At 54.2% G+C, this 24,803-nt stretch overlaps 1 protein-coding gene and 1 long non-coding RNA gene across 2 annotated transcripts in view; one reads left to right on the forward strand and one right to left on the reverse strand.

Annotated features, from left to right (window-relative positions):
- Positions 1–7,835: 7,835 nt before the first annotated feature.
- GRID2IP (Grid2 interacting protein) overlaps positions 7,836–24,803 on the forward strand; it is a 37,990-nt gene continuing 21,022 nt past the window's right edge. Inside the window, exons 1-4 of the mRNA XM_081819281.1 lie at positions 7,836–8,252; positions 16,021–16,175; positions 24,020–24,268; positions 24,492–24,577. Coding sequence (XP_081675407.1) covers positions 7,836–8,252; positions 16,021–16,175; positions 24,020–24,268; positions 24,492–24,577 — 907 coding nt within the window. The remainder of the gene's footprint in view (positions 8,253–16,020; positions 16,176–24,019; positions 24,269–24,491; positions 24,578–24,803) is intronic.
- On the reverse strand, positions 18,470–21,110 carry LOC145721392 (uncharacterized). The gene is made up of 4 exons (XR_014145065.1): positions 21,006–21,110; positions 19,925–20,076; positions 18,982–19,096; positions 18,470–18,864 (listed from the first exon to the last, which is right to left on the reverse strand). It is a non-coding gene; the product is annotated as an uncharacterized LOC145721392 (long non-coding RNA).

Here is a 24,803-nt window from a genome sequence, read left to right on the forward strand (position 1 = left end):
CTTCCTCGAGATTCCCATAAGATCACTTAGGGTGGGTCAGTTGGTTAAGGTTTTGGTTTCGGCTCAGGTCATGATCTCAGGGTCATGATCTCAGGGTTGTGTGTTCACGCCCTGCGTTGGGCTCTCCATTGAGCAGGGGAGTCTGCTTCCCCTCTCCTTCTACCTCTGCCCCCACCTCAAATAAATAAATAAATCTTAAAAAAAAAAATCACTTAGGGCAGCCTTGGGAGGAGAATGCACTTCCTTCTGTTATAGGGCTGGGACCTCAGGGTAAGGTTTATTAATGTACTCACTCCTTTTACAAATACTGAGCACCCACTATGCGCCAATTACTATTCTAGGTTCTATAGGTATAGCAATGATCAAAACAGAAATCTCTGCCCTCCTGAGGCTTGTATTCTAATGGGCAGGGGCAGACATGAAACAAGATAAATCAGCAAACACACATGGCATGTGGATAGTGAGAAGTACTAGGAAGAAGCAGAAAGCAGGGAAGGGAAGAGAAATAGGATGGAACAGGAGACATCTGAACAGATTTGGGAGGTGGGGACAGATTCTAGGTGGAGGGAAGAGTTAGTGCAAAGGCCCTGAGGTCTGCGTAAGAAGTCAGAGAGGTGCAAGAGGCCTGACTGGGTAGGGTCCCACAGGCCATGGTGAGGACTTAAGCAATGGGTTGGGTTTTGAGCAGAGGAGTGCCAGGATCTGACTTTGGATTGACCGGATCATTCTGGATTCTATGCTGACTGCAGGGACAAAGGGAAGACCAGTGAGAAGGCTGGGAGACCAGTCCAGAAGAGGGATCATGGTGGCTTGGACCACGGCAGTGGCAGTGGCAGTGGAGAGAAGCAGGTGGGTTCTGGTTATAATTCAAAAGTAGAAGGTGGCATCCATAGGATTGAATAGTGTTTGAGTTTGACTTGAACAACAGAGTGAGGAGTCAAGGACACCAGCCCTTCTCAGCAGCACCAACCCAAGCGTCTCCAGGGGTCTCTTTTCCCAAACCCGTGGACACCTCTTCCTGCCCCCCAGGAAACCCACAGCTTGGCTCAACCTTCTGAGACTGGGGTGGGAAATACAGGGCACATTTTGAGCCTTTTTGTTCATCCTGGGCAAAGCCTTAAAGAAAGCAGAACATGAAACATGTAGCGAGGATCCAGGCCGGACTGCATCGTCCTTCTGTGGTCAATGCCAGGGTCCTGGAACTCTATGTCTTCCCAAGGGCTGACAGAGGGTGGAGGCTGGAGAGGGTCAAGGCCTACCTCAGCTGCTCAGAAGCCGGTGTGACTCGGGACAGGTCCCTTCATTTCTCTGAAGCTCTATCTTCTCCTCTCTAAATTGGAGGTAACAATTCTGACTTTGTTAGGAGAGCATAACAAACAAATGGGATTTAAAAATATATGAAAATTGCCAGCCCGTGATCGGGTCTGGCTCAGTGTGTCATTTCCCCCATCTCCTTTAAGTTACAGGATTTAGGAGTATACCCCTCAAGCAATTCAAGTTTTAAAAATCAACTTTAGGGGTGCCTAGGTGGTGCAGTCGGTTAAGTATCTGACACTTGGTTTCAGCTCGGGTCATGATCTCAGCATCCTGGGATTGAGCCCTGTGTCGGGCTCTGTGCTGCATGGAGTCTGCTTGAGAATCTCTTCTCCCTCTGCGCCTCCCCCACCCCCATGCTCACTCTCTCTCTCTCAAATAAATAAATCTTTAAAAAAATAAAATAAAAATCAACTTTATTAAGGTATATACAACAAACCGTATACATATGAAGTGTACAAGTTCTCTCAAGGTCCTTTGCAGTTCACCCTTGCCTCTACACTGGCCCCAGAAATCACTGATTTGCTTTCTGATGTTACAGATCAGTTTGCATGTTATAGAATTTAATATAAATGGAATCATAGAGCCTCTTGTTACCAGCTTCTTTCACTTAGCATAACGTTTTTTGGTTTTTTTTAAGATTTTATTTATTTATTTGAGAGAGAGAATGAGATAGAGAGCATAAGAGGGGGGAGGGTCAGAGAGAGAGGCAGACTCCCTGCTGAGCAGGGAGCCCGACGTGGGACTCGATCCCGGGACTCCAGGATCATGACCTGAGCCGAAGGCAGTCGCTTAACCAACTGAGCCACCCAGGCGCCCTTAGCATAACGTTTTTAAGGCTCACTCATGTTATGTGTATCAGTAATTCATTTCTTATTATTATAGAGTAGCATTCCATTGCATAGATATACCTCAGTCTGTTTATCCATTTGCCTGTAGATCGATGTATAAACTGTTTCCAGTTTGGGGCTTTTGTGAATAGTGCTGCTATAAACATTCATGTTCAAGTCTTTACGTGGACGTACACTGTTATTTCTCTTGGGGGCATAAATATCTAGGATGGGTGGTTTGCATGATAGGTGTACATTTGGCTTTTTTTTTTTTTAAGTAGGTCCCATGCCCAACGTGGGGCTTGAACTCACGACCCTGAGACTAAGAGCCAAGTGCTCTACCAGCTAAGCCAGCCAGACCATCAAGCAGTATTCCATAATGGTTTTACCATTTTACATCCCCATCAGCAGGGTCAAGTGATGCCATTTTTTACCATCTAGAGAAATATCAGTTTGTTAATCAAGAAGACAAAAGAGGGGCGCCTGGATGGCTCAGTCAGTTAAGGTCTTGATCTCAGGGTTGTGAGTTCAAGCCCCGTGTCAGGCTCCACCCTGGGCATGGAGCCTACTTAAAAAAAAGACAAAAGAGCGTGCCAAGTAAAGCCACCCATGTGACTATCACTGTTTATGCATAATTACCATGCAGCACAACAACTACATGGTCTGGTAGGCATTTGGAGCTGTGCTCAAAGGGGTATTCTATTCCAGCATCAGTCAGTCTTTGACCATGCTCTGTGGACACTGGTTCACTCACAGTTTTGGGGGTTTTCTCCCAAAGAGGATATACTGTAATCTCCCTAGCGGAGTTTGTAATGTAAATGAGACTAGAGAACATATACAGACATCTCTCTCTCTCTCTCTCTCTCACACACACACACACACACACAGTAACTTGGAGCACCTTTGGGTAAGCAAACTCTGGAAAACATCCAGCTCAATTGTCATGACCTATTAAGAGTATCGCCCAGGGGCACGTGGGTGGCTGTCGGTTAAGCCTCCGACTCTTGATCTTGGCTCATGTCCTGATCCCAGAGTTGTGAACTCAAACCGCGGTTGGATTCTGCTCTGGGTGTGGAGTCTACTTAAGATTCTCTCTCTCCCTCTCCCTCTGCCCCTCCCCACCTCTCTCTCTCTCAAAAAAAAAAAAAAAAAAAAAGAGTATTGTCCCATCCATCTGGTCCCCAGCTCCCACAGCCTGGGATTTAATAAAAAAATTTTAATTTTAGAATAGTGTTGGGTGTGCAGAAAAGCTGGGACGGTAGCTCTCCGTTGCCCCACACCTGATGTCTCCAATATATTGCTGGCATCTGACGTTACTATGGTACATTTGTCACAACTAATGAACTAATGTTGATCCATTATCATTAGTTAGTTCTGATTCCTCAGTTTTTACCTAATGCCCTTTCTCTGCCCCAGGATCCCACATTGCATCGAGTCATCAGGTCTCCTTAGGCCCCTCCAACTTGTGACAGTCTCTCAGACTTTCCTTGTTTTTGTTGACCTCAGCAGTTTTGAAAGTCAAGTATGTTTTGTCTGTATCAGTATGGACCGGTGAATATTCATTTTATTTGGGTTATAATCCAACACTATTTTATTTTTTATTTTTTTAAAGATTTTATTTATTTATTTGACAGAGAGAGACACAGTGAGAGAGGGAACACAAGCAGGGGGAGTGGGAGAGGGAGAAGCAGGCTTCCCAGGACCCTGGGATCATGACCTGAGCCGAAGGCAGACGCTTAACGACTGAGCTACCCAGGCGCCCCCCAACACTATTTTATTGACTTTGTTGCTCAAATTGTTCCAGCACTGGCCCCTGGGAGCCCTTTCAGCTGGCTCCTGTGTCCCTTTAACAAACCCCATTTTAGAATGTCCCTCAATTTGGGTGCCTGGGTGGCTCAGTTGGTTGAGCGACTGCCTTCGGCTCAGGTCATGATCCTGGAGTCCCAGGATCGAGTCCCACATCAGGCTCCCTGCTCGGCAGGGAGTCTGCTTCTCCCTCTGACCCTCCCCCCTCTCATGCTCTCTGTCTCTCATTCTCTCTCTCGCAAATAAATAAAATCTTAAAAAAAAAAAAAAGAATGTCCCTCAATTTAAGTATGTCTGATGTTTTTCCTCCTCATAGCCGGACTGGTTATGGGTTTAGGAGAGGAAGGTCACAGAAGCTAAGTGCCATTCACATCACATCAGATGAAGGGCACATGCCATCAACCTGATTTCTCCCCATTGCTGTTAACTTTGATCACCTGTCTAAGGTCGTGTTTGTCAGTTTCTCTGCTGTAAAGTACTGTGATACCCACCCCTTCATTCTGTCCTTGTTGGAAGGAAGTCACTATGGAAGGAAGCCCACACTTAAAGGGGAGAAGTTATAAATTACTTGGAATTCTTCTGCATGGGAGATACGTCTCTTCTCCTCTATTTATTCAACCATTTGTTTACATCAGTATAGACTCATGGATATTTATTTTATACTTTGGGTTATAATCCAGTACTATGTTATTTATTTTCTGCTCAAATTGTTCCATCTTTGGCCAATGAAATCTCTCTCAATTTGTTCCTGTGTCCCTTTGACAAACCCCATCGTACATGGCTGCATGCACTTGAGGGTGAGGGTGTGTGTGTGTGTATGTGTGTGTGTGTGTTTAGCACTTTTGTACTCTCTGGCACTAGAAGATGCTCTAGGCTCATCCTGTGTCCTTCCTGCCCCAGGCCTAGAATCAGTCATTTCTCTAAGCATCCCGGGCTCCTTTTATTGGAGAATGATATTAGAAGCCAAGATCTGGCACTAGATGTGCTCATTGCTGCCGGGGTACCTTGCTTCCACGCCCTCTTGCTGACAGAATAAGCAGGCATACGTTCATATACTAACCTATGCATGTACACAGATCTATAAATATTTCTATATGTGTCCATCTGCAGCTGTAGTAAGCTGAGCATGAGTTCATACTGACATCCCCGACTCTAATCCAGTACCGCACGGATTATTCTAGCCTTCCCCTTTGCTTGCCTGTAACCTCCCACTCCACCAGAGAGAAACCTGGCTGCCACAGTCCATTTACTAATTGTTCGATTCCAGCATGCACATGTGTGATTTCAGAATTGTTAACCCGTACCCCGTGGGAAACAGCTTCCCCAGCTGGAGGTGTTGTGTGCAGTTCCATATGCCTTTAATTTTGCAGATTCCACTCACTTCCAAAGTTACTTCGGTGAGCATCTTTTTGCCCATCCAAACCTTTTTTCCTGGGCTGGATCTCCCCTTCTTCTGACGATAAATCTGACCGTCAGGGCTCCGGCAGTGATATTCTCCGTGGAGACCGGGTCCCCATGCCCTCCTGAGTCTCATCAGTCCCCTCTGCCATCGCTGGACTGAGGGACACCCCCTCATCTCAAAACAGCCTAGATGAACCCTCTTGACCCACCTGCCAAGCTCCATGACCTCATGGGTGGACCCAGCCCATGGCCCGGCTCCAGCCAGCCTTCACTCCTGTCTGAGCATCGTTGCTTGCCCCCCAGGACCACTCAGCAGGGGCTGGCCACTCTGGGCCGTGGCCAAGTTGTCCAGCCATCCTGCTGGTCTGCCTGGTAACTGGGGCCTTCTCAGGTTACTCGGAGGATCACTTTGCCTTAGAAACTCCAGCTGTCACCTTGGGTGCATCAGTAACTGACGCCAAGGCCCTGAGCAGCAGAGGGCTGGCAACAAGCTAGTGTCCTCAGGCATTCCACAAGCCCTGTGCTCTGTCCCTGCGACCACTGAACTTGCCAGTGAGGAAGGTGAGCAAACCTGGGAGCGTGGGGTTCAGCCCCCAATATTCTGGGACGGGCGGCCCTGGGATGCCTCCCTCTCATGCCCTGAGATAGTCCATCAGCCCTGCCAGGAGCCTGGATTCCAGTTTCTGGGTGAAGGTGAGAGAGCAGAGAGCGACCCACACCAGGAGCTCGGGGTGGGTGGGAGAGGGCTTGAGTCACTCTGCAGGGCTGGGGACACACGGGAGGGCTTGACCTGGTGTAGAAGCCCAGCAGGGTCCGAGTGATGGCAGCCCCTTTGGATCTGTGGGCTCCACAGGCTGGGTGTAGAGGAGCGAGGCATTGTCTGCTCTGGCCTCTGAGAGGCAGCCTTGCCACAGCTGTGCCCCAGCCCCCAATTCAGAGCTGCCAGCCAGCCCCTCTTTGGTTGTGGAGGAGCTGACTACTTCTCATGGTACAAGAACTGACCTCAGGCTCCTCTAAGGCGTGGTGATGCCCCCACCCCATCTGGGCCCAGTGCACCCAGGAGTCCAGTGAAGCCACCAAATGACAGAGTAAGTGTCCCCGAGGCCCCGGGGCAGCATGGCCACCTGGCAGAGGAGGACCAGGTCCCCTGGGATGGGCTCGGGAGGCAGCTGGCCAGCCTTGGGGTGTGACAGCCTCCACCACACCCAGGTGAGGAGTGCTCACACTGTCCTCTGGTGTCCCGGTGAGACTGGTTCTCCCTGGTTGTCCCTTAAGTGTCCCTGGTTCTTCCTAGTCCACAATGCTGCTGGAACCCCGGGTCTCCTCCTCGCCCCAATTCCCCAGCCGCTAAGACGTGGTAAGGTGTCTTGGGCAGATGACTCCATGTGGAGGGCCTTCAAATCCAGCCCTCAGACGTTCTCTGAAGCCAGAGTCAGGAGGTCCTCTGAACTAAGGACCCTTCCCCGGAAAACAGAGCCTTCACACCACATACGGCCTACAGTTTCAGAGGCTGTCCATGGACTGTGAAAAACCCCTGCCCTAAACAGACCTACAGGAACACACATAGATTGTTCCATCCAGGACAGTCACCTTCATCTCCCTGGGCTGAGTTTGTTAACCTCAAAAATAAAAGTTATTTTTCCAGGAAAAATGGGTTAACCCAGGAATGGTAGAGAATAGCAATTCAGGACAAGCAAGCTATGGCAAAAGCCATAGACGAGTCCAACAAACAAAGGAGAGGAACTTTATAGAGAAGAACAAGGAAGCTGGGAGGGGTGGTTTTGAACAGAAGTCCATTGGAGAGAAGCAAGAGATGGGGGTGATCATGGTTCCTCATTGGCTGAGTTGCAGGGGTGGTCCTTTTCTTGTAGGAGAGGCAATGTACATCTTTCCCTGTTGGACTTGTAATCAATGATTCTTTTCTGTTTGATGATTCTTCTGTGGGGCTTTGGAATAGATAATCCTTACTGTAATTGAGGGAGAATTGTATGGCTCCCCCTTCTGGCCTCCTGACTCCGTTTTAGGAGGTCTCCCTTTATTAATGTTCACTTTTGTGTCTCCCGCCCACTCACCAGCCCACACGATCTGGCCTCTTTTGGAGGACAGAGGCACCCCCTCCCCTAGACCCAGGAGCTCAGAGACCTCCAAATCAGCCATACCATGCTTCCCCAAGGAAGTCAAAAAGGAGAGTCATACAATTCAAAAGGCAAATACCCGCCAAAGTCAGTAGGAATTTGTGAGCTCATGTCACTGAGAAGTCCTTTTGTCACATGGACGTTGGTGAATTTCAGGTACAGCTGGATCCTGGAGTTGAGACACTATCTTAAGACCTAATCCTCCACCCAGAGGCAGAGAGGAGCAGAGGCCCAGACTGGCGCATCTCCTGGGTCTTTAAGCGGTCTGCAGCGCGGTGGACAGGGCCAAAATGAATCCGCTGTGCGGTCTCTCTCTCTCTCTCTCTCCAGCCGCACTTCCAGCGCTGCTATGCCGGCCACCAACCAGGGCTGGCCCGAAGACTTCGGCTTCCGGCTGGGCGGCTCGGGCCCCTGCTTCGTCCTGGAGGTGACAGAAGGGAGCAGCGCACACGCCGGGGGTCTGCGGCCCGGGGACCAGATCCTGGAGGTGGAGGGGCTGGCGGTGGGTGGCCTGAGCCGCGAGCGCCTCGTGCGCCTGGCCCGGCGCTGCCCGCGCGTGCCGCCCAGCCTCGGCGTGCTCCCGGGCCCCGACGGCGACGACCCAGGCGCGGGATCCGGCCATGCTTCCCCGACCCCAGCCCTGCGGCCCCCGCGCCCCGGCCGAGGCCTCTCCCTGGGCCGTGAGCTTCTGCGCCTGGCCCGCCGCAAACGCCCCGAGGCCGTGCACCGGGAGCGCAGGTGCAAGGCCCAGGAGTTCAGCAGCAAGGTAGGACAAACGAGGGGTGGGGCGTGGTTGGCAGGGTCCCCTCTGGCAGCTGGGCAGGCTCTTCTGGGGCCTAGCGTGGGCCCGGAGCTGAGGAGTCTTCTCGGGACATACTTACCAGAAATATGACGTGCGAGCTTCAAGGCCCTGTACCTAATTTTGTGATTCTGGGTGGTTTTGTGGGGGTTGCTTTTCTCTTTTATTGAGATGCACAGGTGTACAGTAAAGTACATTAAGTGTACAGCTTACAGGATTTTACAGATGCCCTCACCCTTGTAATCACCCCCTGATCAAAATGCAGATCGACAGAATATAGATAGAGTGTAGAAAACAGAATGATTCCTTCACCCCAGAAAGTTCCCGCGTGCTCCTTTCTCTGTCTGTCCACCCCGTGAAGAGGTAGCTGCTATTTTGACTTGCATCGTTATAGATGACTTTTGCCTGTTTGTGAACTTTATATTACTGAATACACAGCATGTACTCTTTGGTGCTGAGCTCCTTGTGCTCAACACTTTGCTGTGACTTTCATCCACGTCGTGTGGCCGTGGGTCATTCCTCTTATTGCCTGTATTACTAACAGTGTCTTAGTCTGTGGCGGCTGCTGTAACAACATACCAGAGACAGGGAGGCTTAGGAAAAACAGGCATTTATTTCAGTGTATTTCTCACATTTCTGGAGGCAAGAAGTCCAGGATCTCAGGGCCAGTGGATTCAGTGTCTGGTGAGAGCCACTTTCTGGTCCATAGCTGGGGGCTTCTCACTGTGTCCTCACATGGTGGAAGGGGCAAGGAAGCTCTCCGGGGTCTCTTTTCCAAGGGCACTAATCCCATTCATAAGGGCTCCACCCTCATGACCAAAGCACCTCCCTGAGGCCCCACTTCCTAATACCATCATTGTTGGGGCTTAGGATTTTAAGATATGAATTTGGGAGAAACACAAACATTCAGACAATAGCACATAGTGTTCTTTTTTTTAAAGAGCCACACTTGTTTCAAGCCCCCACAAAACTGGGGCCTGGCCCTGCCTTACACAGTAGTCTGGCTGGCTAGTTGGCAACAGGAGGCCCTGGTCCAAGCCCCCTGACCTTCCAAAGGCATTTCCTATCAGACTTTGGCAGGAACAGACCCTGAGGGGTGGCAGGTGGAAAGTTATGGCTTCCCCGAGGACTGAGAGTCAGATCCTGGAATGGCCAACATCCTTAGCCACAAGAGGAGTCCAAGGTCTGAGTCACCTACAGGAAGCAAAGGGTGGCCACCAGGAGAGGTAGAGACCCAGAGCTGGAAAAGAACATCTGAGGATGGAGTTGTCCTCTGGCCAGGATCCTGAGCAATCCCCGATTTGCAGAAACCTGGCCCTTTTCTGGACAAATCCAGAGAAATCCAAGAAACCTGGATGTAACACAGGGAAGAGGCTGACCAGTATGGTCCACTGGAGCCCCCTGGAAGGTGTCACTGCAGTAACTACCTCAGGCCCTCCGCCCTCATATACCTGTCCTCCGGGGCCTTCAGATGTGGGTGCCCAGCCCAAGATCTTGGAAACTCAGTTTGATGACTGGGATACTTGAGTTCACAGACACCCTCCCTTGTCCTCCATGGAAAGGGCACTGCTCATTCGTTCTCTTGGCAGAGCGTGGCCATGAAGTTTTGGGGGGCAGAGGGCTGGGAGCCCTGCTGTTAGAGAACTGGTTCCCAGCCCACTGCCCAGGTATCAGATCTCCATTCACCTGGCCTTCTCCAGTGCCCAAGCTTGGTCCAGTCCCTCCTTCTAAACTGAACCCCCTCAGGAGCTTCACCTCCACCATGTACCCTGACATGGTGGGCAGGACCCCAGCTTGAGCCTTTCAGCCCATGGCCCTGGAGCAGGCCAGCCTCTGTAGCCAAGTATATGCAGTCACTCACACATACACACACGACTCAGCTCTGGCCTCACCAGTGTCCAGCTCCTCAGATGATGTGGCTTTCTTTCTATCCCCAGAACAGGCTTTGCTGTTATAACAGACATCAAACATCTTGGTGCCTTTGCACACCCCACAGGTTTATTCTCCATCCACACAAAGTCCTCTAAAAGTTCAGGCGCTCTCCAGGCTGGCTGACCTCTGCATGAGGCCTCAACATGCCAGGCGCCCCCATCTCAAAGTGCAGCTTCAGGAGTTTCTGTAGAGGAGGAAGAGAGTGTGGAAACGTGCCCATCAGCCCTTAAGGACTTCAGAGAGGGAGCAAAGCGCTGCACCTGCAGCCGGCGCTCATTGGCCAGAACTAGTCACACCACTGCTCCCAAAGGGTGCCGGGAAATGCCGTCTTCTGTGCACCCAGGGAGGGGAGGGGAGCTAGCAATATTGATGAGCACGAGTGGCTCAGTCCGTCCCTGCTGCTGTAACAGAATACCAGACTGGATGGCTTAGAAACCACAGGAATGTATTTCCCACAGCTCTGGAGGCCAGACGTCCAAGATCAGGGTGCCAACATGGTGGAGTGAGGACTCTCTTCTGGGTGGCAGACCTCTCGTGTCCTCACGGGAGGGAAGGAGCTGGGAGCTCTCCGGGCTCTCTCTCATAAGGGCACTGATCCCATTCACAAGGACCCCACCCTCATGACCTCATCCCCTCCCAAAGGCCCCATCTCCTAATACCATCACATTGGACAGTAGGTTTGCAACATATGAATGGGGGGGCGGGGCACCACCATTCAGACCGCAGCAACTGGTAATGTCTGCTATAATCCCAGATGACCTGCTACAGAACCCAAGGCCTGTCCCAGACTCCATCTGACCCCTGGAGAGTTGGAAGGGGGCACGGTGAGAGCCCCCAGAAGGGCAGGATGGATTGCCGACCTGGCCGCAAGGCAGGGCCAGGATGGTGAGTGGCTGCCCAGGCCAGCCAGGGTGTGTGTTCTGACAAGGGGGAGTGGGAGCGGCGGGTTCTGGTTTGAGCTCACCAAGCACCTCCAAAAACTGAGAGCAAATCCCCAGAAGAGACTGCCTCAGGACAAGCAAGGGCTTTCTGACAATTAGCTCCCGGGTTCTCACCGGCGCTCTCCCTGCCCCAGTTTTTTCTCCTTGAAGATTCTGATATTTAAGAGAAAATCCATTAGTGTCCCGTGATGGTGCCTCACGCTTAGATGTAGGTTGACACCAAAACCACACTGTGGCACAGGACCCAGGGGGGAGGAACTATTTTTTCTTCTTTCTTACGTAAAAGTCTTTCCAGCTAGCCATGTTCTCCTTTGAATTGAGGCTGCCGCTGACTTTGATCACAAAACCACTAACCTTCCTCGGCACAGTGGGTGCATGAGGTGGGGGCGCTGGTGCTGAGGCCTGCCCTACTCACCGCCAGGGAAACTGAGGTCAGCAGGAAATGCAGCGAGAGGACAGCTGGCCATCTGTGGCTCTTGGGTTCAGCTCCATGAACATTCACTGAGGGCCTACTATGTGCCAAGCCCTGTGCTTAGGGCTGGGCGGGAGCAAGACCTCAGGTCTGGGTCTCAGGCCGTCACAGCAGGTCATGTCAGATGGAGGAGACAGACAGCAACACAGACTTTGTGGGGTGCACATGCTAGGACTCAGACATGAGGCCCCCAAAGCCCCCTGCTTCTGTCACTGCCTCTGGAAAGCCAGCCTTAACCCCCTTGTGCAACTATCTAGGAAGGAGTTGGACATGCAGTTCTGAAGCTCTGGGACAAGCTCTGGGCTGAAGATCGAGGTCCAGAAGTCACCATTTGGGGTCCTTGCCCAGAGAGTTGCCAGGGAGCGCTGCCACTAGGGGGCGCCCTGCAGTGGGTCAAGGCAACTGGATAGAAATAGCAAATGTAGACAGCTTTGGGCCAGGAAAAGTAAGAGGATGCTCGGGTTGCAGGGTAAGAAGGACTTTATGTACTCATGTATTTATAGGTTGGGAGAGACTCGAACATTTATATAAGCTGAAGGGAAGGAGGTAGTAGAGACACTGAAATCCATGTGTTTTGCCATCATTGATGATTGGACCTGTGATGCCCCGGGGCCCCGGGAGACAGCTGTGATGAGGACAGGCAGGGAACCTACTGCCATGCAGCGGGTGTCCCTATGGGGAAAAGCCAGCGAGGAAGTGTACAAATGTATAAACAAGCTATCTGGGGATCATGATCAAGGAAGTGAAGAAATAAACAGGGAGATGAGAGAGAGAGATGGGGGCCGCTTGGCCACAGTGGTCAGGAAGGCTCCCTGAGGAGGTGACTTTCGCGAGCTGAGAGCCGAGTGGCAAGTAGGTGGAGGAAGAGAAGGTGGGGACGGGTGGGGCAGGGGGTGTCTGTGGACTGGAGGGCCGACCTTGGCCAGGAAGGCGGAAGCTCTTCATCCTCTGACAGCAGAGGGTGGTGGGGAAGGATGCTGTCTGTGGACGTTGGGGGTGGATGGAAGGTGATGAATGTGGTACGAACAGCCCTAGCTCTGGCTGAGATTGCGCCCACCCTCCCCTGAGAGAGAGGCATGGCAAACCCACACACTCACTCCGTCGCCCAGCCTCCCACCTGCACTTCAGGGTCAGCTCAGGGCATCGGTGTCCAGCTACACCCCAGAACCCCTGACTATCAAGGGAGGGCTCTCATGGAGTACGGACAGACAATGCTTAACTGCTGCATAAACAAAAACTAACCATTTCAGACACAAAAGCCGCATACTGTTATGATTCCACTCACAAGAAGTATCCAGTAGAAGCAAATCCATGGAGACAGAAAACAGATTAGTGGTTACCAGGGGCTGGGGAAGAGGAGAGTGGGGAGTGAGTACTTCGTGGGCACAGAGTTTCCATTTGGGGGAGTATGAAACTGTTCTGGAACTGGACGGTGGTGATGGTTACACCACACCGTGGCAGGTACTTAATGCCACTGAATTGTACATATTAAAATGGTTACAGTGGTAGTTGTATGTTATGTGCAATTTTTTTAAAAGATTTTATTTATTTATTTGACAGAGAGAGACACAGCGAGAGAGGGAACACAAGCAGGGGGAGTGGGAGAGGGAGAAGCAGGCTTCCCGCAGAGCAGGGAGCCCGATGGGGGGCTCGATCCCAGGACCCTGGGACCATGACCTGAGCCGAAGGCAGACGCTTAATGACTGAGCCACCCAGGCGCCCCTGTTATGTGCATTTTTACCGCAGTAAAAAATAAAGGGGAAAAAAAGGAACAGTGATAACATGCCTTCCTTTTCCTGACTGTATAAGTCATATAAGCTCACTATATATTTTTTTAAAGATTTATTTATTTATTTGAGAGAGTGAGAATGAGAGAGAGTACATGAGAGGGGGGAGGGTCAGAGGGAGAAGCAGGCTCCTCGCTGAGCAGGAAGCCCAATGCGGAACTCGATCCCGGGACTCCAGGATCATGACCTGAGCCAAAGGCAGTCGCTTAACCAACTGAGCCACCCAGGCACCCCCATATAAGCTCACTATAGAAAATATGGAAACCATTGACTTATTTTAAAAAACTCCAAATTACTATAAAACTTAGTGCATATTTCCAATTCCTAGATATATGTGTAATCATATATGTCTAAAAATATAACACTGTGTATTCCATTTGTAAACTGTTTTTCTCACTTGCCTGTTTAGCACATTTTTCTGTATATTTTATAACAGCTTTATTGAGATAGATTCACATATCATACCATCTACTCATTTAAAGTGTACAATCCAGTGGTTTGGGGTATATTCACAGATTTGTGCAACCATCACCATGATCAATTTCAGAACATGCTAGTCACCCCAAAAAGAACGCCCACACCCTTGGCCATCACTCTCCATTTCATGGTTTTATTTTTTATTTAAGATTTATTTATTTTAGAGAGAGAGCAGGGGAAGGGGCAGAGGGAGGGAATCCTCAAGCAGACTCCTCGCTGAGCATGGAGGCCAGCGCAGGGCTCAATCCCAGGACCCCAAGATTATGACCTGAGCTGAAATCAAGAGTTGGACACTCAACCAACTGAGCCACTCAGGTGCCTCTCATGGGTTTTGTTTTTTTTTAAGATTTTATTTATTTATTTGAGTGAAAGAGAGTGAGCAAGAGACAGAGAGCACAAGTCAGCGGAGGGGTTGGAGACAGGCAGAGGGAGAAGCAGACTCCCCTCTGAGCAGGGAACCTGATGCAGGACTCGATCCTAGGACCCTGGGATCATGACCTGAGCTGAAGGCAGATGCTTAACGACTGAGCCACCCAGGGGCCTCAGCCCCTCATTGTTTTCAATAAGTATCTACAGCATCATTCTTTCTGGCCAAAAAGTACCACATTGCATCAAATTGAAAACATTGTCAATTGAAAGACATCCCATTTTTTTTATCACAAAAAGAGAAATACCCCTGGCAATAAACCCATGACACATACTTCCTTATCACCTACTTGTCAGTTAATTTAGTAGTTATTAGAAAAGGACTTTAGACTTATATGAACATATTTAGTACCAGCAATGCACATAAGTCAGTGTAAGTAACAATATGAACACCTACGACCACATCCATATGCATGGCAGCTAGCCATAAGATACATCATGATTTCAGAGGTTTTAGAATATGAAAAATGCTCACCCCAGAATCAACGCTATCCGGTACTACAGAGTATCAAGTGAACTTGGCTCTCAAACAACAGACATTGACTCTGCTAACTTAGTCGGGAAAGGGATTTGTGGGAGGAACAGTTTGCAGAATCCGCGCTGGAGATCCAGCCTTAGAACCAGGACAGGATCGGCAACCTGGAGCCCAGCTGTCCTTCATCACCCTGTCAGGAAGAGTCTGCTCAGGGTGCATTGTGGGGCTTGGCCACCACCCTCAACAAGCTCTGCTGTCCCCGCATCTCTGCATCATTTTTTCAAGAGCCAAAACTCTGGACCAGAGCCTCCAACTGCCCAAGGCTTCCACATAACTGCCAGGATCCTTCCTCCCACGTAGCCTGGGGTTTTCTTCTTTCTTAGCTGAATAGCCAGGACTACAAATATCCCCCAAATGGATGTGCTAAAACAATTTATTCCATATTATCAGATATCTCTATTGCTTCCAATGTCTCCGTATTATAAACAACACAGAGGTGAGCCTCTTCACTCAAATATCATTGTGCGTCATCCTGTCTTTCAGGACATCTCTAGGATACATTTCTAGATCATTGGGTAAGGTGATGGGTGCATTTTCAGGCTCTGGACGCACGTACCAAGGCTGGCCTCCAGAAACATGGTGCCTACTTGCATATCCCTTTCCAAGGAGGCATGGACTCCTCTGAGTAGATGTACTTTGATTGGTATCAGCTGGTTGGTACACACAGCAGAAGAAAACAGAAGTCCCAAGGAAGCCCTGAGGGAGTCCGAATTCAGGGCTAGGCACACACTCCAGGGCTTTTCGGTGGAGCCAGAATGTTCTCTGTGGGATCTCTCAGCGCACAGTGTGGTGGAAAGGAGTATAGTGTTATAATAATAGTAACTAGCAATTACTGAGCGCGTGGCACATTGTAAAGCTCTTGTATTGATTCCTTTGATCCTTATAATACTCAGTAGAAGGGCTGTCTCTGAGTTTGAGTCCTGACCCTGTGGCCTTGGGCAGGTCACTCCACCTACACCAGCCTCCGTGTGCTTAGATGTAAATGAAGATATTAGCCATGTCCTCTTGTCTGTCTGTTAGGAGGTGGGTAATGTGATTTGGGTAGAGAGCTCACCACAGAGCTCAGGCAGTGCTCCCATGGGACAGCTGAAGGGAAGGAAGGGAAGGAGGTGAGCAGTGTTCTGCTCTGGTCCCCTGTGGTCATTCACCAAACCCTTCCGCGCAGGTGGATGAGATCTTGGGGGACCAGCCGACTGCCAAGGAACGGGTGTTTGCCGCCCTGAAGCGGTTTGCGGCCGAGCAGCGGGTAGATGACCTGGTGTGGGCGCTCACCCTGGAGCTGCCCCGCGAGGCCCGCACACCACTCCTGGACAACCTCAGGTACCTCGGTTGCGCGGAGGGAGGGGCAGGCAGGGTGTGTCTCGCTCGGTGGTGCCCGCTCTCCCACCACCACCCCCCGCACTGCGCATCCTGCTACCAGACGGGGCCCCAGTACCGACCCACTCCCAGGGCATCGATGTGAGAACAGAAGGGCTGCTAGATGCTGGGCTGGGACAGGCTGCAGAGAGGACCCACCTCCTGCGGAAAGGACATCCCCATGCTAGAAACAGTGTGTGCTCTCTGCCCTTTGATGATGCCAGCTGTGTGCTGGCATCGCCAGGGCCCTAGAGGAACACCCTCTGGCTGGATCATCTCGGTGCTATTATTATCCCCATTTCCCGGAAGCAAACTGAGGCTCAGAGAGGTTAAGAGGCTGGCCCAAAAGTCACACAGCTAATGAGTGGCTGTCACAGGACTGTGAACCCACCAGCTGTGCACTTTCTGTTCTTCTGCTCAGCTTTGGACCCTGTAAGTTTATCCTTTAGGAAAAAAAATTCCTGGTGAGTTTACACTTGGAGTGGCCCCTGAATCTCCCAAGCCCCCCCCCACACCCACCCACTTTCCTGCCGGGGCATCACGGCCCTGCACGGCACAGCTTTGATCAGGCCCTCACTGGGCCTGAGTGAGGCCTTCCCTGTCAGGATCCTGGCTGGGGGTGCCTTTCTCTCCTCACCGTGCCTCCAGGGCCTGAGACTCCTCCCCCCTCCCCCTTCCTGGGCTCAGCCTGCCCCCTCCCCTTGCTGCCATTCACCCCGCAGCCTGCCCCTCCCTCTGGGCCTGGCCAATGTCAGGGACGGGGCTGGCCACCACCACCCCCCCACCCCCAAAGCCCGGGCGGGCGCAGCGGCTTGGCTCTGCAGCTGAGCACAGAAGGCCACCGAAAGAGGCCACCATGAGCTGCCTGGGGTGAGTTAGGGGCCTGCCCCTTGCTACGAAAATCCAGAGAGGAAAAAAAAGTTATTCCTACAGCCTAATTTGCAGTGGAGGTGATGTGCTGGTGCTGAGGGCTCCCGGGGCGGGGGGGGGAGGGGGGGGCGCGTGATGGATGGACAGCCCCCCACCCCACCCATCTCTACCAGGGCTGGGCCAGGGGCGCGGGCGGCTGGCTGTCCCCTGGGAAGTTGGCATGCGTGTGTCGCAAGGCTGCTAGCAGCCGGACTCAGCTGGAGGCCCTCTCGATTCTCCTCATCTCCCTTCGGAGCTGTCCTGGCTTCGGTCTGTGTCGCCTCTGCTTCCCAGGACAGCCTGTCTGCCTCCCCACGCCTGCTTTCCCGTCTGCAGTTCGTCCCCAAGCGACCGCCGGCAGCGGGTCAGGAAGAGCAGGGTGGGGGAGGCGCCCCCTTGGGCGTGCTGGATTTAGAGCCTGGGAAGCGGGAACCCTGGACACCGGGGGATGCCTGGTCCCCGCAGCATCCCCGGGGCACTGCTGGGGAGGATGAAACAGCAACCTCTATTGTCAGCGTGTGTCAAGTGCGACAGGAAAATTGGGGAGGATGCTGGAGCGGGGGGCGGCGCCCAGCTGGGCTCTGCAGGGAGAGGGGTACCTTGGCAGTGCGGCTTCAGCCACCCCAACCCCACCTCCTTCCCCTCCATCTCCCCACCCCCACCCCCAGGCTCTGGTGGCCCACATGCTGGGTTCCAGGGTTGCAATAGTGATCCCTATGCAGAATTTTCTAGGGGAGAGCTCTCAGGGGGCAGGGAGGAATCACAGGTATACAGTCATCTGTGATTCTGAGGGCTGAGTGCCAGCAGCCCAGGGCTAACTTAGCAGGGCGGCAATCGGGGCAGGCTCCCTGGAGGAGGCAGCAGGTGCCACTGCTGTGGCTCAGTGACCCTCAGAGTCTGTCTGGCAGGATGTCCTATGGGGTGGAGAGACAGACCCTAAGAGGAGTTCATTGGGGCCAGGCATCTAGCCACAGAAGTGGACGCTGCCATGGCGAGTGGTGCCACTCTGTACCCAACACTGAGTACATGACAGTACCGGGCTGTGAACCACCTTGCCTAGGATGGGTGGCCACAAAGAGCGACAGTTTTGGCCTTAGGATACCCCACTGAGAGACAGGGTTTACATGAGAGTGAGCGCAAACAGTGAGTGGAGCTGTGTGTGTGCATGTGTGTGCATGCGTGTGCACGTGTGTGTGTGTGTGTGTGTGTGTGTGTGAGCTTGGCAGAGGCTGGAACCCACCCAAGTCACTGTGTGGCCTCTGAGAGGTGGTCCCAGTGGCCAAAGCAGAAGGCTCGGGGAGAAAGAAGGAGCAGTGAGACCATGAAGCGCGGTAGCCACATGTGGCTTTTTAAGATTAAATTTAATGACTACTAAATCAGATTTGAAATTCAGCTTCTCAGTCTCACTAGCCACATATGACTCGTGGCCACAGTGCAGGACGGTGCACCTTTAGAACGTGTTCATCATCGAAGAAAGTTCTCTTGGACAGTGCTGCTGTGAGCGTAAGATTTGGGTCAGTGGTGGTAAAGGAAGCAAAGGGTCTCATCTTCCTCCATGACGGCAGTTCACCCTGCAGCTCAGAGCTTAATTTGGGTCTATCCCCAAAGGGATCCGAGTTTGATGAAGTGACAAAATGACTTTCTAATTAGGACAGGCCAGGCCAGGCAGCTTGGGAAGTGTGACGTGGTTAGGAGGGAGCAGGAAAGCAAAGGCAGCTGTGTAGTCTTGGGTGTTTCAGGAAATCTGGAAGGAGAGGGAGGAGCCAGCGGGTGGGAGGAGAAGGAAGCGCAGGGACAGTGCTGGAGGAAGCTGGGGTCTGGAATCCCCAAAGACCTTGGTCAGACCCCCAAGTCCACTCACGGGCTGTGCAACCTTGAGCAGGTTCATTGACCTCTACAGTCTGTCTGTAAAACGGGGTGGGTCATCCTTACGTGTTCCCAGCAAAGTGCTTGGTAGGCAATCACAGAAATGGACCCTGCCAACAGGACACAGAAAAGAGATTAGCTGAGAATGGGGGGGAGGGTGTGAGGGAACACCTGTACCCCCTCCATCCTCCTCTGCTTTAGGGACCAGTGTCGGAGACACCATAATACAAAGTGATCGGGAGAACTCTATGAAACCGTGGGACATGGTATGTGCTCAGTTAGTGTAGGCTTCCCCTATGAAAGGTGTCTTTCTCCCTAGAGCAGGTTTCTCAGCCATAGCACTTTTGACACTTGGGGCCCGATAATCCTCTGTGGTTGGGAGTTGGCCTGTGTGTTGTAGGATGTTTAGCAGCATCTCTGGCCTCCACCCACTAGAGGCCGGTAGCACACTCCCCATCCCTATTGTCATTTTGTGACCATCAAAACTGTCTCCAGCTAGTGCCAAATGTCCCCTGCGGGGCAAAATCCCCAACTGAGAGCTTCCGCCCCAGAGTGATCTGCCTTTGGTAGCACCCTCTTGCGGGGGCGGGCACTTCAGCAAACTCCATCTGTTGCTTGACCCCAACCCGCCCCCCCCCCGCCGTTGTCTTGGGCTATCTGATGCACCAGCTGCTCTCCCCTTCTGATGCCTTCCCTGTGTGCTGGGGCGCTGGGACAGAGGGGTGCCGTGCAGTGCGGACAGACAGGGACAGGGATAGGGGATGACAAGGACACCGGGCCCCAAGGCAGTGTGTGCACTTCTGCCTCTGTCCGGATGCAGGCATGAGCATATGCTCCATGCTCACTCCTCCTCTGCCCACAGTGAGGTGGACAGTTTTCGTAGCCTTTGGGCTGGCCTGGTTCTGGATGCTGGGCCGTCACACCCAGAACCAAAGTACCCGAAGTGGCTCTGTCATGATGGGACGGCTGTGGCCTTGCAGATGTCAGGGAGCCGTATCACTGTAGAGGTTTTCAGGCATTTCTCTCCCTGGCGGGGCTGAGGACAGGCCTGGGAGGATGCGGCATGCGTTCTGGTTCCGGCTTGCTGTTGCTGCAGGGGAGAAAAGCAGCCTTGGCTGATCATGGAGGGTGGTGGTCTTGCTGGGCCAGGAACGCGGGGCTGAGGTGTGTTGGGCAGCGTGGTCTGAACCGAGCACCAGGTCTGACCGGCTGCAGGAACCTGTAGGCAGAACCACGTAAGATGTCCCTTTCTCCCAGTGACTGGGACAGAGGGAGGGTCCCAGGGTTTTCTGTCTCTGCAGCTCCTGTCTGTCTGGGTAATGGCCAACTCCTGGTTGGCCTTGTGCTGATGTCCCCCCAGGAGCCCCTGCTCAGGAAGTCCTCCTGGGCTGGCTCCCGGTATCTATGTGCCCTTTCCTGCAGGCAACGGGACAGGATCAGGGAGAAAATGACAACACAGTGGGTTCCCTGGGGTCTACTCCTGCTCTGACTTCCGGGAGTAGCAGCCCCAGAGCCAGAGGAAGGGTCCAAACTCCCTTTCTTGTCATCCCCCTCTTCTCCCCTTAGCTCCCTCTCTCCCAGTAGGAGGCCCTCCGTCCACCCCCCCACTTGGGAGTTGCCCCAGCCCGGCTGCCCCTCCTCATTTCCACTCATTCACCAGATCTCATACGATCTCCTTTCCTCTGTGATTCCAGAATCTCACCACGCGTCCCACCCCAAACCCTTCCCTCTTCCCCTCCCAGCCTCAAGCACTCCCCTGGTGCACCAAAATCTCTGGGGTCCCTCCTCCTCTCCTTAAATCCTTAGACCCCCCCCCCCCCACTGAGTTCAGTCTCAGCGGCTGGCAGTGGCAATGGCATTCAAGGCCTCCCTCACAAACCGCTTCTTGATTAGCGCTTCCCCCGGGTAGGTGAGGGGGCTTCCCCTCGCTGACCCACTCCCTGAAACCTAGCGCAAAGGCCACGCCCTCCGGAAAGCCTTCCTATGCTCTACAAAAGAAAGTCGGGGCTCCTTCCGAACCTTGGGGTTCAGTCTCGCTGCAGCCAGGGGCCGGGACTCGCCACGGTGCAGGGGACCTGGGCGCCCCGGCCCGAGGTAGGAGGCGAGACACCTGGGGAGGGACTGATGGAGGGAGCGGAGAGGAAGCAGCGTTGACAGCTCTGAACCGCCCCCAGTTCCCCCGGAGCTAGCTGTAGGGTCCTCCGTGGGGGCGGGGCGGGGCGGGGCCACCGGAGGGGGCGGGCGCCGGGCCACGGGCCGGGAGGGCTCGGGAGGGGGCGAGTGCGCTCGCCCGGCAGTGACTCGTGGAGTCGCGGCGCCCTCGCTCTGCTCGCGGGCTCAGCCACCCCTGCCTGTCGCCACCTGCCACGCCGCCGTCGCCGGCTCCAGATGGGGAAGGACCAGGGCTTCTCTCGGCACTTTCGGTAGTTTCCTTACCGCGCCCCGCGCCCCCGGGAACTGTGCGCCCTAGGCGCGGCGGACCCGCCTCGGGCGGCCTGAGAAGGGGTGGGGCTGGGGCACTGAGGTGGACACCCACCCGGCATAAGGGGGCGAGTTCCCCGCGTTGGATGCCTGGAACCTGCACGCGCCCCTGGGGGTCGGGATGGGGATCGGAGGGGGGAACAAGGGCTGGGACTGAAAAGCTCTCTTTCCTTCCTACAATTGGGCAGGTCGAGGGAACTGGCCAGAGAGCCGAGGCAGGGAATGTGGTAGAGAGAGAGGACCCTAGGGCAGCCCCTAGGAGGAATTTGGACAAGGATTTACACCTGACCCCACCGGGCAGAGGGAACAGAACTGACTGACTGGAACGTCATTGTGTGGCCAGGGAAGCGTCCTGTGGTCTCAGAGAAGCCTGTTGGCATGGCGGGGACCTGGGAGTCCTGGGGCAGCCATGCTGTCAGGGTCAGCGGAGCAGTGATCTGCCACAGTGGTCCACGAGGCCCCATTGTGCCTGGCTCTCCTGGGTTAGTGGTTTCAGAGCAGACCCGGGCTGGGGTGCCTGGCCAGACTGAGCTGCATGGAGGGCCAACACAGGCCAGGAAGGGCATCTGGCCTCACAAGGCAGCCTTGGCCTCTGGCTTAGTCCCAAGGACACCAAGCAGAGAAAAGGCCACCAATCTTCTCCCACCTGTGCAGTTGGTGACTCACCATGGTTACCACCCTGGGGCGGGGGTGGGGGGTGGCGGGAGGTCTTTTCTAATTGCTGCTGGAGGGTGGAGCTGGAATGGTCATCTGGCCCCTGCCCAGGTTGGACCTAGGGCCTTCTGGAGCCTGGGGCTGGAGCCCAAAGTGTGAGGTGGACAATTTCTGGCTTGTCATCCCTCCTTTGCCTGGGCATGAGGCATGTGGTGGGTCTGGGAGGGTGTGGGGAATGTGTGGGTCAGGCAGATGGAGGTGTCAGGCTCCAGAGACCTTGAGTGACCATTTGGGGAATGAGGCTGAGGCTCTAGATTTTCGGGAATCGCTGTGGGTGGACAAGGATGAGCATCAGGCCAGAATGCTCCTGGAGGAGTTGAGCAGGCCTTTCATTTTGGCCTCCTGGTCACCTAGAACGTTCAGACCTGGAGCAGAGCTCACTGAGGGGCAACCCTGATGCACCCTCCTGCTGGAGGACCCACATCTCTTCCCTCCTACCAGGCAGCTTATTCTGCCTGCCTGGTCTTATTAATCCTACCCATAGAGGTCAGGGAAACCGATTGGGGGCCACTGGATGACCTCAGAGGGGTTGTATTTCAGCTGGCTGCAGAACCATTGTTCCCGTCTTCCTCCCTCTTCCCCACCATGCCCTTGGCACTGGCTCATGGTACAGAGAGCATGGAAGGGAACATTGGGATGCGGCCAGGGAGGTCTCACTAGACACCAGAACTTCAGAGGCCCTCGGCAGAGTCCTGCCACAGTGCCGAGGCTCAGAGGCTGGCCTTCTGTCCAAGCTGTGTCACCCTGGAAAGTTACAGATCTCCTCTGAGCCCCCCGGATCCTCTGCCATGGACAGGGGAGTCCACCAGGATATTAACTGTGCCATTACTGGGAAGTATGGCTGTGCTGCTGGTGGGCCCTCTGTTTACTGAGTCACTGAGTCCCTCCCCTGTGTCAAACCCTGACCGGTCACTGTGGCTCCCAGCCAAGCTACAGACTAGCCCTCAGAGAGCTTCCAGCCTCGCAGGAGACACCCACAGGCACTAGGGAATCATCCCAGGGTGTAGACCCCACACAGAGTCCAACCAAGCCTCCCCACTGCCTCTCACCACTTCCTCCTCTGAGAACAGGAACCACAGTGCCTTCAGCTTTGAACCCAAGGGCACGGACAGCAGGGTCTTACTGAAGCATGTGGGATTGAACTGAAGGAAGGCCAGCGTTGGGTGCTGAAGGTCGAGCTCAGTGTAGCCAGGAAACAGAGAGAGTGTACGGGGCAAGGACAACAGCAGGGGCAAGAGTGTAAGAGGTAGGACTGGATGTGGCCGTTCTGGCAAATTCTGAGGCGGCAGCTGTAGAAAGGGCTGGCCAGAGAAGCAAGCAGGAAGGCGGGGCGTGTGATGAGGGTCTGGGGGAAGCCTGATCCCGGCCAGGCTGTGGCTTCATTTTTTTTCCACCGGAGCTGCCTGGAATCAGGTAAGAAGATGGGTGGCCAGGGATCCCTGGCTGGCTTTGGCTGGGCAGGTGCAAGGGCATGAAATGAGTGCGTAGGGGAGAGGCCAGAAATGGGAAGAGGGAGGCAGGAGGAGGAACAGGTGCACGGACGGGCTTTGGGGGCACTGAGGTTCCCCAAGGCCACAGCAATGGGGATGGTCCCATTGTGACTTTCCCGAGGTGGAGAGCCGGGCACCGTGGTTCTGGTGTGGCCCAGGCCAGTTGGGGCACAAGTTCCGACACCGAGGGGGGAGACTGGAGTGCCGGCTGCTGATTCCCCTGTTACCCCTGTGTAGGGGCGCGAGAGCCTAGGGCGGCGCCCGCAAGAAGGAGCCTTTAGGCCGCGGTTTGGCACGATCGGGGCGCGGTCTGGGGGCGCGCCCCGACTCTGCGGTCCTCGCCGGCAGGATCTTCATCCCCAAGAAGCACCGGGCGCGCTTCGACGAGGTGGTGTCGCAGGGTCTGCTGGGCAAGCTGTGCCGCGCCCGGAGGGCGCAGGGCGCACAGCGGCTGCGCCGGAGCCGCAGCGAGGAGCGCCCCGAGCGCCTCCTGGTGTCCACTCGCGCCAGCGCCGCCCCGCGCCGCCCCGACGAGCCGCCCCCGCGCAAGGCTGCCTCGCTGCTGGGCGGCCGCGCGGCCCCGGGGGGCACGCGCAGGTACCCGGGGCGCGCGGGCACGGGCCGCGGACCTAGTCAGTGGGCTGGAATGAAGATCTGGGCAGAGGGCGCGGGGTCGGGGCGTGGACACCTGGGGTGGGGGTCAGGAGAGATTAAGGGGAGCAGGACACGGGACATCTCTATCCCCTACGTCCCCCAGCCTCCCTCTCCCCAGGGCAGGGCACGCTGCCAGCCCCCCACCCCACCCCTTCTTTCTCCCCAGGACAGTCCGAGTCTACAAGGGCAACAAGAGCTTCGGCTTCACGCTGCGCGGTCACGGGCCTGTCTGGATCGAGTCTGTCCTGCCTGGTGAGGGGTGGGCGGGTTGTCCAGGATGGGGTGAAGGACCCTCTTAGGCCCATACTAAGTAGCCCGTCTCCCCCCACCCCCGGCTCTGCCCCCAGGTTCTAACTTCATGTAGTCTGTGTCCTCTAAGTATCCCAGAGGGGACATCCAAGTTGGGGCAAACCCCCTCCAAGTTCAGGGTCACCTTTGAGCCAAGAGAGCCAAGTTCTCCATCCAGACCTTTCCTATG

The sequence above is a fragment of the Leptonychotes weddellii genome, chromosome 5, assembly GCF_054177405.1.
Source record: "Leptonychotes weddellii isolate Sample4059 chromosome 5, ASM5417740v2, whole genome shotgun sequence".
In the NCBI taxonomy this organism is placed as follows: domain Eukaryota; kingdom Metazoa; phylum Chordata; class Mammalia; order Carnivora; family Phocidae; genus Leptonychotes; species Leptonychotes weddellii.